The 12,516-nt window shown below is 37.3% G+C and overlaps 1 protein-coding gene across 4 annotated transcripts; it reads left to right on the forward strand.

Annotated features, from left to right (window-relative positions):
• Positions 1-808: 808 nt before the first annotated feature.
• hnrnpl2 (heterogeneous nuclear ribonucleoprotein L2) lies at positions 809-10,855 on the forward strand. Of its 4 annotated transcripts, XM_007232309.4 has the most exons (14): positions 809-938; positions 3,922-4,040; positions 4,130-4,367; positions 4,472-4,557; positions 5,017-5,113; positions 5,264-5,336; positions 7,658-7,690; positions 8,205-8,273; positions 8,496-8,749; positions 8,847-8,968; positions 9,133-9,334; positions 9,831-9,888; positions 10,156-10,263; positions 10,416-10,855. In XM_007232309.4, exons 1-14 carry the CDS (start codon positions 852-854, stop codon positions 10,472-10,474), a joined length of 1,605 nt encoding a protein of 534 aa, XP_007232371.1. In that variant the 5' UTR covers positions 809-851; the 3' UTR covers positions 10,475-10,855. The 4 variants fall into 4 exon arrangements, with proteins under 4 accessions (XP_007232371.1, XP_007232372.1, XP_022534737.1 ...); XM_007232310.4 differs by lacking the exon at positions 8,205-8,273; XM_022679016.2 differs by lacking the exon at positions 7,658-7,690.
• The last annotated feature ends 1,661 nt before the right edge of the window (positions 10,856-12,516 follow it).

Below are 12,516 nucleotides of genomic sequence, written 5' to 3' on the forward strand. Positions count from 1 at the left end.
TAAATTTAATAGCACTGTTTCATATAAAGCTACAGACATCTCTCTAGTCAACATTTAGGATCACTGACTAGACTTAAGAAAACTTCACGGAGACACAGTCAACCTCGCTAAAAGTAGCAAGTAAATGCTACTGAAATGCTTTAATATCTGTCCGGTCACATCAGACAGTGAGATAAGATAAAGCTGGAAGGTACAAAATATAAAGTTCAAAAGCATGTAATATTCCAGTTAGAAATATTTTCACACCTCTAGAGAAGAATATGTTTTACTGTACAATGCAAAATCTTCAAAAAGTTATAGTCAGAAAATAGTGAGATAGTATCTCAAAATAATGTAATTATATCTAAAAATATTTAGACAACAGTTTAAAAAATTACCTTATATCTCAAAATAATGGAATAGCTCTTAAATTACCTAATATCTCAAAATAAGATAGCACTTAAAACAATAACATTATATCTTAAAATAATGAGATATACCCTAAAAAATGACCTAATATCTTAATATAATGAGATAGCACTTTAAATAATTACCTAATATCTTAAAATAAATTAATCATACATTAGTTAATAAATTAATTAATATTAAATAATGACAGCAATTCACTTGATAATTAAAATGGTCTTTTTTATTTTATGTTAGTGGGCGGAAATGGGCCTTCATAGTATTTAAAGAAACAAAAAAAGCTAGAACTACATTACCCAATCACAGGCGTCCGTTGGTGTTGTATGTCTGCGATTGGTAGAGCCTGTGGGCCGTTTCATCCAATCGGAGGCCGCGGTGGGCGGGAACACGGTTTCTTGTATTTTCGTCCATTTTCGCTTGATCAGTGGAGAAGCTAACGGGACAACATGGCGACGCAGGCGGCCCGGTACTACAGCGAGGGAGGCAGGGCGTCCAAACGCCAGAAAACGGACAACGACGGGAGCATGGCGAGTGTAAGAGACCGCGTGTGTCCGAGAACGTGTTTTCAATTCATACAGTGGCCTTGCTTCTTTTTATTTTCCCGCTTTTTACCTGCAGGCGCCAGAAATCGGCGGCAGGGAGTTCGTTATGCTAGGTTATTTGGGTAACTGCTCGTGCTGGTGAATCCAGTCCAGAAAGGAGCTAAAACTCCACCCCGGGATTTAGGTCCCACCGTTACAATAAAATCGGTACTAAAGCTTTGATGATATTTGTTACAGTTTTAACTGTTGTGTACATTTTTGCATATTATGGAAGCTCATTTCCGCCACTTAAAAAAACAACCAAATCATATATGTATATATATTCATTATTAAGTAAGTTGCTGTCTCATCATTTTGAGAATTTTTAATATCTTAACTTACACTATCTGAGTGAAACGGTGTCTAAATGAGAGAATTTATTTTAAAAATTACTTTGTATATGAAAAGAATGATATAACAACTCAAAATAATGGCATATATTTAAATATTGACTAAGTTTCTTAAGAGAGTTAATTTGTTTCTCAATATTGAGAACGACTCGAAGTTATCTTTAAAATAATTACTTTCAGTAATAACTTGGTGTCTGAGAATAATGAAGGAACTCAACAATGAAAAAGTATCCTAAAATATTTACTTAGTTTCTATTGTTAACGACATAGGATCTCAATATTGCTGATGGTATATTCCTCAAAATAATTACTTTGTATATCAAAACAATGAGAAAGCAACTTGAAATAATGGCTTAGTATATTGAAACAATAACTTAGTATCTCAAGATAATTAATTTGTGTCTCAGTAATGAGAAGATCGCGAATTGTCTTAAAATAATTACTTGGTTGTTTAAAGTAATTATTTTCTATATCAAAATAGTGAGAAAAACGACATAGGATCTCAGTGGTGCTGATAGTATATTCCTTAAAATAAAAGTTTATTACTTTGTATATCAAAATAATGTTAAAGCAACTCAAAATAATGTCTTAGTATCTTAAAATTATTACTTAGTATATTGAAATAATGACTTAGTTAATGACTTAGTTTTTTCAAGATAATTGATTTGTATCCAAGTAATGAGAACATCTCGAAATGATCTTAAAATAATGACTTAGTTTTTTATAGGATTATTAAGAAACTCAGTTATGAAAAAGTATGTTTTAAATATTTTGTTTCTTAAAATAACCATATAGTATCTCAAAATAATAATGTATCTCAAAAATAACGAGTTGAGCTGCAGCAGAGCCGCGCAGGCGGTTGGAACGAAACCCTGGGCTGGAGTTTTAGCTGGTTTCTGGGCTGGAGGATCTGCTGGGTGACTCTTTGTTTCGGTTCGGTGTACGAGAAGAACAGACCGGGCTTTGTGTGATACAGTGGGGATATGTGAGCACTGTAGCGTTTTAGAGACCATACAGTACAAACCTAACTATCTACAGAAACACACAACTGCTTACTAGCGGAGCTAGCCAGGTTATTTAACGAGGTAGATGGCGTTAGAGGTGATGTCTTTTAATGCTAGCTAGCTAGGCTATCTTTAAGCTAGCTGAGGATGAGATGAATGGATGAGGCTAGCGGGTTAGCAGTTAGCCATTTAGCTTAGCATAGTTAGCTAACACGAGATATCCAATGAGGAGACTGCGCTGTTTCAGCAGCATCAGCAGGCCTGTTAACTAGCTGCTCTGTGTGAACCGCACTCACAGATTCCCTCTTTTTATAGCTTTAATTAACGTTACTCAGTCTAATCTAGAAATGTTTAGCTAACTAGATAACATTCCCAGTGGTCTTAAATTAATGGGTGTAATGGAAGCTAACTAGCCTCAGTAGCAACATGAGCTGTATTACTTTGTATCTCAGAAAAATTACAGCACTCAATTATAAGAAAACATCTTAAAATAGTTACTTGTTCCTAAAAATAACGAAATGGTTATTTAGTATATCCCTAATAATTACTTTGTATATCAAAATTGCATATCAGATTCCCTCTTTTGTGTCTAATTACTCAGTCTAAACTGGATTATATTTGATGTTATGGATTATATTAAATGTTTAGCTGTTAGCTAACTAGATAAAATTCTCAGTGGTCTAAAATTAATAGGTTTAAGTTAATGGTAGCTAACTAGCCTGAGTAGCAACATGAGATTATGTGTGTATTACAAAATATAGCTGCAATCTGCGGGTTCAAGCATGAACTGGCACAACAATGCCTTCCTAGAGTCCTGGGCTTAGCTATGTACAAAATGAGGAAACATAGTAAGAAAGCGTACTTTTATAACAAGGTTACTTTGTAACTTTGTTACAATTGTTAAGCGATGGTGATTGATGAATTTTGAGTGTGCCAAATTCCTGCTGACTGGCTAAGTTAAGTGTTTCCAGATATTTTAATTTTTAAGTTGCCCTTTAACTGCACTACCTCCATTACACACACACACACTCACACTAATGCTGTTCATACACTACACAAATTTGAACAGACTGAAGAATGACACCCTCTCACATCTCACACATCTCACAAGTAACAGACTATTTACTCACAGGCTAAGATTTTGCAAAGACTGGGGATCACTAATTGCAAGACTGCAACTAGATTCTTTCTGAGATTATTCCGCATCATGCGTCTGGTGGAGTTTACATACAATACACATTAAGTTATATCTATACTGTGATTTATCAGAGACTCACAGCTTTTTTTCCTCCATCAAAAGTTTATTTTTCTGCCACACTTATTTTTTTAATAGAATACATGTGTTCAACTCTGCCTAAGATTTTTTTCTGACTCATTGTACAGTGCAGTAAAAATGTATACAGTATTCCAAAACTGTTTAAAATTGTGTTTTTATTATTTATATGTGCTCTTTAGCGCCACTCTAAACAATTCTCACATCAAACTAAGCTGACTTCCTTAGTTTACTGATGTTAACTATATAGTCATTGATGGATTCTGACGATTGGAGGAATTAACTGTGATCTGACTTTTGTTTTGTAGGAGGGCTATGATGACCCCCACAAACCCCTCCCATCCCTTGTCGTCCATGTAAGAGGTCTGGTGGATGGTGTTTTGGAAGCAGATCTTGTTGAAGCCCTGCAGGAATTTGGAACCATTAGGTAACGTGCTTTTTTCCACCTGTAAGGAAGCCTTATTTGTGTTTTGTGACTAACATTATGAGGAAATAATTTTGTTTTTATCTCTGCAGTTATGTAGTGCTGATGCCCAAAAAGCGCCAAGCCCTGGTGGAATACGAGGACATGAGTGGTTCTTGCAATGCGGTGACCTATGCCAACGATAACCAGATTTATATTGCTGGAAACCCTGCCTTTGTGAATTACTCCACCAGTCAGAAGATTTCCCGTCCCGGTGATCCCGATGACTCTCGCAGTGTTAATAATGTTTTGCTATTCACAATCATGAATCCTATTTATCCCATCACCACGGTAATGCACTCATTTGTAGTGCTCATAAATCTTTCTTAATATTAATACTAATAATTGTGTGGGAGTTGTGCCTATATATGCATTTCTTTTTTTTTATCCCACAGGACGTGCTCTATACCATTTGCAACAATTGCGGGCCAGTTCAAAGAATTGTCATCTTCAGGAAAAATGGTGTCCAGGCCATGGTAGAATATCCTTTACTGCTTAAGGCAGATATGTAAATTGGTTTGTAAGGAGCAAATGTGTAATAGTGTCACTGTTCATAAGTATTCCCATCTTAATCTACACTTGGGGTAACTAATCAATAGTAAATTTATATAGATATTTTGTCAAATGTGTTATTTAAATGGTTGTCTGGTCAATTTCTATAATATTGCTAGTGGAAACCAGTCTAGCTACAATATGTATATTTAGGTAAAGAAAATTGAAAATTCATATTTTACAAGTAAAGCGTTGTAAAGCATGTAGCTTTTTCTAGTAGATTTTTATTTTTTTATGTTTTTCCAGATTTCAGTGCATTTTGTTTATATTTGTCCATATTCGAATATATTTAAGCAGCATTAGCCAAGTTGGGGACTTGGAAATCGTGTCTTCTTGCCATGTTTGTCTGTTGATGAGGGATGATTTATTTTTCCTTAATTATTCCCACATTTGATTCAGTCCAGAGTGCTCAGAGGGCCAAGGCCTCTCTGAACGGTGCTGATATATACTCAGGCTGTTGCACACTCAAGATTGAATATGCTAAGGTAAGCTGTGTAACTTTAAGTGAAATATCACGGACTGACTTTGTGTTTGATGCAGGTTTTAATAAGCTAAATTGTTTATAAGCTGATGTATATCATTTTTTAATGGGTCTGTTTTGTAATGTTTTATTTATTTATTTTCCCTCGTTTTAGCCAACACGTCTCAATGTTTTCAAGAATGATCAGGACACATGGGACTACACAAATCCTAACCTGAGCAGCCAAGGTAACGTGACTACTCCTCTTCTGTTCTGACACTCCTCAGCACCCTTACTGCCACTGTGGGAAACATTTTTATTAGTGGGTGGGACTGGTTCATATGAGACTGGCATTCAGGAGCAGTGTCACTTAACCAACCTGTGTCCTCTCTTTAAATCATCAGCAATCAAGCTGAACTTTGAGTAGGAGGCAGAGGGATGGTTGAGACGCTGTAAATGAATTGATCTCGGCTTGTGAAACTTTTAAGAATGAGGGCAACAGTCACCACAACACTGCGGTTGTTGGCAGTCCTGTACCTGCACACTTCAGAACTGCACTGTCTTTGATGCATTTTGTATGCGTGAAACAAATGTGTGCCAGTGCTGAATGAAGTGTGCATATTGTATATATGGTAAGGCATCCATCCACTGCAGTGTTGAAAATTTGCCTTCTGCACAGCCCTTCTCAAAACAGAACAAGCTCTCGTTCTTAACAAGGCTATGACGTTAGGAGCAACTGGGTCCATGAGTATGTGTTGTTTAAAGGGGGGCAGAAGTTTTCCTCTCCAGTTTAATGTACGAATTCTCCTGCCATTTTACAGGGGTAGTTTTTTTTATTATTTTTATTTATTTATTTATTTATCCTTCTCGCTTTTTTAAAGCACAATTTGTGCTATATTGTACATGTTGAAGTTGTGCCATGGTATTCATATTACCCATGGATTTTACGTAAAGTTTGCCGGAGGAATTACTTGTGACGGTCTGTTTTAAAAGAACTGTTTCCTATAAACAGTTTATGATGCCTGCTCCTGGCCAGTTGCTCCTCAGCATCTATGTTGTACACTTTATCATCCAAACCAAAAGCACAGATACTGCCTCAACATCAGCTTCTACAACAGAACAGCACACCTGGACACTGGAGAGCACTTCATACTTGCACTGAAGACATTTCAAATTCCTCCTCATAAATGCCAACAGCACACTACCAGACAGCCAGCCCTCACTGGTTCTACACACCAAGAGCATATTCCACTGTCCTTCGTCACACAGAAGGATCACACCTACTCTGCCCTCATGAAAGCAGCCTCAATAGTGAAACAACACTTTGACACTCCATACAAGACACAGCTGACTATACAACATTTTGCACGCATCCTCCTACTGAACCAGCACTGCCCAACAGCCATGAAGAAGCGACACCCTTTCTGTGGCATAACACCCTTTTCTAACTAGTTATGCCTTGTATTTGTGCCTCAAGAACAAGACACACTCCACTTTGACACTTCACCACCACTTCACTGCTGACAGAGGAGTCTCTTCAGAGGGGACAACACGATGTTAACAGAGAAAAGACAAGTTACAGTGCATTCACATCAAACAGACCTCCAGCTTTCCACTCTACTGACCACCAGTGACAAAGAAGACATGCCAAACATGCCACCAAGTAGATGCACTGACATGCAGGCAGGCAGACAACAAGCCAACCTTTCCATTGCTTGTGCTCTGTGAAGTATATTATGGAATATAGCCTGCTTGCCCCTTCACTCCTTCACCTTTACTGATCTTCCAACATAACCTACTTCCTACGTAGGCTGTCCTACAACATCTCCTTAAACATTCTGCCACTCTCAATGTGTGACTTGTTTTTTTTTTTTTTTTTTCTTAATATTTTTAGTCTTATGACTACTTTTGTAATGCCTTCCAATATGATGCAGGTTTGGCATTGTCTCTAGTGGAACTGAAAAAGGTCTGAAATGTGCAAAAAGTCAACATTGCAGCCCACGCACATGATGAGGAGAAAAATGTACTCAAATGAAAGTATGGAGGAGCGCACCGAGGACGACCGTGGTGGAGCCTAACTCTTGGGACAGAGAGTATGTCCCCAAGCGGCTGTGGAGCTGTGCGGTTGAGCTGAACCGAACTGGTTTGGGAGGAAAATGGAAAGGAGAAATGTGTAAATATGGAGCGGCAGAGACGAAGAGGTGTGCGCATCGCCTGTGGCTAATTTACAGCACGTGCTGCTACCTGCTTCACCCTCTACCCCCTCCTACTTGAGTTTTGGCTGTAAGTAACCCCAAGCTTATGTTGTCTTGGAGTGATGCTCTCATTTGGTTCTGTGACCAAAAAATGTTGTGACTAACTTGCTTTTGTTCCCCTTCTAAAGAATGAATAGTCATCCAGTGGACACATCAGTCTCCTATTAAAGCATTTATTTACTTGTGTCCTCAACCATGCAGTTTCATTTTTCATTTTCAGCAATAGCCCTGTCCATGTCTTGAGTTTAAAAAAATGCACAGAAAATAGTGAGAGATTGGTGAGATTGATGTTTGCAATATGTGTACCTGAACAGGTGCAGACGCTGATGGCAATGGGGGCGATCCAGGTGTGTGTATCAGGCTTTTTCTCTCTTTACTGTTGTTTTCCCACATTCAAAGCCCCTATCTTCTGGTGTAAAATAGTTACTTTTTAATATTTAATGACATTTGCCAATAATTGTCATTAAATTAATATTTGGCAAAAAAGGCACAAAATAATTAGGCGTTTGGAATGCCTACCTAACATGCTAGGTAGTTTTAACTTTTCCCCAATCGGCCATCATTGTTCTTTTGGTGGCATTTTATTTCTTGAATCATGAGTTGTTCTACATGTCCTCATTGCATTCCTATTGTCCCCCACACTGTAAATTCTGCATTTTAGGGTTGTGTACATTTTTTTTGCCATGTTCTCTTTGCCATCCCCCCCAGCCCACATAATTAAATGTCAGGTTTATACACAGAGTAGATTCCTATTTTGCTGCTTCTCAGCAAATTCATTTTCCACACTTTCTTTCTTTTTCTCTCTCTGTATCATTCCCTTCTTTTCCTTTCTTGGCCCCCTTTCCTTCTCTTGCCTCTCAGATATGAATCCCAACCCCAACAAGCGTCCGAGGCAGCCGGCTCTGCTGGGAGACCACCCTCCAGAGTACGGTAAGGTTTGTGGCGGACACCCACTTCAAACACCAACAAATTCGGTCGCAAAAAAGGGTGGGGGGGAAGTGACTGGCTGTTAAATTGGGTGCTTTTTAGATCCACAGTGGCAGCAAGACAGTGCTGTGTTGAGTCACTCAGAACTTAGTCTAGTATGTCTAGTAAATAAGTCTAGTATGTTCAGCCTTTTCACTGAACGACATCTTCATTCTTTCGATGCAGGTGGTTATCATGGATACCAGGACGATAGTTATGGTGGCTACGAGGGACGACGTATGGCTCCATCCATGGGCGGTCCACGGCGAGGAGGCGCAAGTCAGCGCTACGGTGGTCAATACGGTGCCCCTCCTCCACCTCCTGGAGAGTACAGTGCCCATGCCGAATCCCCAGTTATGATGGTCTATGGGTTGGAGCCTACCAAAATAAATGCGGACAGGGTCTTCAACATCTTCTGTCTTTATGGCAATGTAGAGAGGGTAAGGGTGGACGACTTAATAGACATTTTTATGTTGTCAAGTGGGTTGTATAAACCTAATGTACATGAACTAATGTGTGAAATTTGGACATTTTTAGGTGAAGTTTATGAAGAGCAAGCCAGGCGCTGCAATGGTGGAAATGGGAGACTGCTATGCTGTAGACCGAGCCATCTGCCATCTAAACAACCATTTCTTGTTCAACCAGAAACTTAATGTCTGGTACGTCTATCAGTTTTTTGCTTTTCATGACTAACAAAGCTTTCATTCTTTTGTCATTTTAATTGTAGTGTTGCTTGCATACTCAGTACGTTCAGTATGTAATGCAAAGCAATGTAAAGCAAAATGAAAATACATTTAGGCTTTTTATCCTTTTTTTTTTCCAGTGTGTCCAAGCAGCAAGCCATCATGCCAGGCCAATCGTACGAGCTAGACGATGGAAGCAACAGCTTCAAAGACTTCCATGGCAGTCGGAACAACCGCTTCACTTCCCCAGAGCAGGCAGCCAAGAACCGCATTCAGCATCCCAGCAACGTGCTGCACTTCTTCAATGCGGCCCCAGAGGCCGCCGGGGACGTCTTCTCTGAGGTCAGTCCACAAGCCTTCTGAAAGAGTAGCAGTAGTAAGCTGGGGTTGGGTTACTTTGAGAAATTTGTTTTCCTTTGAGTTTAAATTAAAATTACCAGAAAGTTTTGGAAAAGTCATGGAAGTTTGTTCTACAAATCTTTGTGTTTCAGTTTATCGATGGAAAAAAAAATCAGTAATTTAGCCCTACACAGTGGAGCTCTCAGGATCTTTCATAATAAAATGTCAGATCCTTTTAATATTTTATGATTCATTTTAGACCTACTATAGTATATCATTTTTAATTATAGTTTTAGTTGATTTTTGGAAATTTATTGGTTAGAATGTGTTTTTTTTTTTGTTGTTTTTTTTTTTGTTTTTCTTCCCCCTTCTCTCTCCCCTCCTTTTGGAAAATCCTCTGTTGCCTTAGGATCAGCAATATTGAAGTAGTCAATCATTGTTTTTTTGTTTTTTATTAAGGTTTAATTTAATTATTCTGAAACATCTGTTTTTATTTCAGATCTGTGAGGAACTTGGTGTGAAGAGCCCATCTAACGTAAAAAACTTTGCAGCTAAAGGTGTGCAACTGCTTTTGTTCTGGGATCCTTTTTTAAACCCTAAATGTTCTTTAATTGGTTTTCTAATGACTGGTTTTGGAGTGTAAATGGTTTGTTCCTACAGTTGATAATGTATTTGTGTTTCTATCGGCTTCGTTGAAATTTGTTTATTTGGACATTTGTGCCACTGACATTTTTCAAAAGTAAAATCTAAATAAAAGCTATACAAAGAATTGTTTTTTTTGTAAGAGATTTAATTGTAAACCCTTACTTGAACTGCCTTTTCAGGTGGAGCATCTTCAGAGAGGAGCTCATCAGGGCTGCTGGAGTGGGAGTCTGTTAACGATGCCATGGAGGCACTTGCTATGATGAACCATTACCAGATGAAAAACCCTAGTAAGTGATGGATTACAGCTTTAGATACATACTCATCACTTATTAGTACATGTTCTGTTGCTGACATTGCACCAACATATTAAACCATTAAGTGTCTCTTTTTGAGATATTGCCTGAATCAGATTTCTAACTCTCTTCTTTTCCTGTTTTAGATGGCCCCTACCCATACACACTGAAGCTTTGCTTCTCCACTGCGCAGCATGCAAACTGAGACTAGTCATCACGGAGCTCAAGCATTCCCTCCCTACGGCCACAACTTCACTGTTCCCTGCTCTGTTTTATCGTCCCGAATAGGCCCTTCATATAGGAATGTGTTCAGTAACACCAGATACATCTTTTTATTGAGTGAGTCGCAGCACATGCTGACAGAAAGAACCAGACAAAACTGTCATATTATTGTTTTTATGGAAGAGGAGGAAGGTTGACATGCTTTTGTACCAGTATTTTTTTCTGTTAATGTATTTTGTTTTTTATTGCTTTCCATTATTGTTTGTTAGTTGTGTGCTCAGCACCTCACTTTTGGAAGTGTCATTCTGTAAAGGTGGCTGCATTTTTCTCCAATTGTAAAATAAAATTAAATAGCGATAATGGACCTCTGTTGTCAATGTTTATTTTAATGTGTTATTTTTCAGGGACAATGTAATGATTTATTTATTTCTGTTGGCTTTTTCTAGTTTTGAGTAAGGTGGAACAAATGTAACTGGGAAAATTAATGGAAATTAAAATAAGCCATTTTACCTACCTAGTAATCTAAACATGCCTGTTGGTTTTAGTTTCTTAATGAAATGTGCTTTACATGTAAAGAAAATGGTTTAAAAAAAACAGTAAATTAAGGGTTGTAGTTGGACATTTAAAGATGTGAAGGGTGATGCACAACTTTTAGAAAAACGTTTTTTTTTTTAAAGATACATTTAAAGTGTCTTTCACATTTACTCTTGATATCCTGTTGCTTACTGTGCTTAAATTAAACTGTTTAATTAGAGATGTTTAATGTTCAGTACATTTTAGTTTTATGTTTTTTATCATTTTAAGAACCGAAGACTGGTCCTTAGGTTCAATAGGATTACCAGTCCAATTGTGATTTTTTGATTATTTTTTTTAACTACTAAATATTCCGAAGCCAACTGTCTGATATAGGAGAGTGGAGGCAACTTAAAACAACCGCAATGGGGAGTCAATCACAGACCTTCAATATTCATGTGGGCTTTAGATCATCTTAGGAACAATGCAGAGCAGCCTTAAAAGGTACGCGGATACTTTTGGCAGTACTTTGTGATCTGATAATGTGCAGTTTGGCCCCCAGTGGAAAAATTTGCCTTAGTCATCCTAGTGGGGAAAGCAGTAACTACATTTAAAACCGCACTGCATTTGAACTTTTACCTATTTCTAATGTGGAAAACAGAAATGGGGACTATAAAACAAATGTATTTAGGAATATATAAATACAGAAAATGAAAGGAATAAATCATATGGATACACCAATACAGTAGTTGTTTATTAATGTATTTCCATGTTACATTTATTAAATGGATTATGATTATACATCCCATATTTTCACTTTTTGCCTAAATCTAAAAAGTAAAATAAATTTGCCTCCTCATGATGCTAATCACCAGTGGTAAAACCACATACACCCTCAGATGATTAGATAATTTGATTCTACCTCTAAGAATAATGGTTTGTCAAGAGTGTGACCTAAGGTAATCTATTATAACTAGGTCAAAATAAATTGTGACTGACTTTTGAGTCACTTTTTTAACAGCTTTACAAGATTTTTGAGCTTGATTTTTTTGCACCAGTAGTGGCATAAAGTTATCCAAAAGAAGTGTATGACTGGTGGAGGAGAACATGCCAAGATGCATAAAACTGTAAATAATAAAAACCAGGGTTATTCAACCAAATATTGATTTCTAAACTCTTAAAACTTTATGAATATGAACTTGTTTTATTTGCATTATTTGAGGTCTGAAAGCTCTGCATCTTTTTTTCAGCCATTTCTCATTTACTGCAAATAAATCCTCTTAATGACAACATTTTTATTTAGAATTTGGGAGAAAAGTTGTCTGTAGTTTATAGAATAAAACAACGTTCATTTTACTTAAACATATACCTATAAATAGCAAAATCAGAGAAACTGATTCAGAGACTGAAGTGGTCTCTTAATTTTTCCAGAGCTGTATAGATATATAATAGCCAAAAGGTAATGAGCCATTGCAAACCAGTTAGTTAACCTTCTGAAAATGCGAATGTGAA

Source organism: Astyanax mexicanus, chromosome 4, assembly GCF_023375975.1.
Source record: "Astyanax mexicanus isolate ESR-SI-001 chromosome 4, AstMex3_surface, whole genome shotgun sequence".
Classification (NCBI taxonomy): Eukaryota; Metazoa; Chordata; class Actinopteri; order Characiformes; family Acestrorhamphidae; genus Astyanax; species Astyanax mexicanus.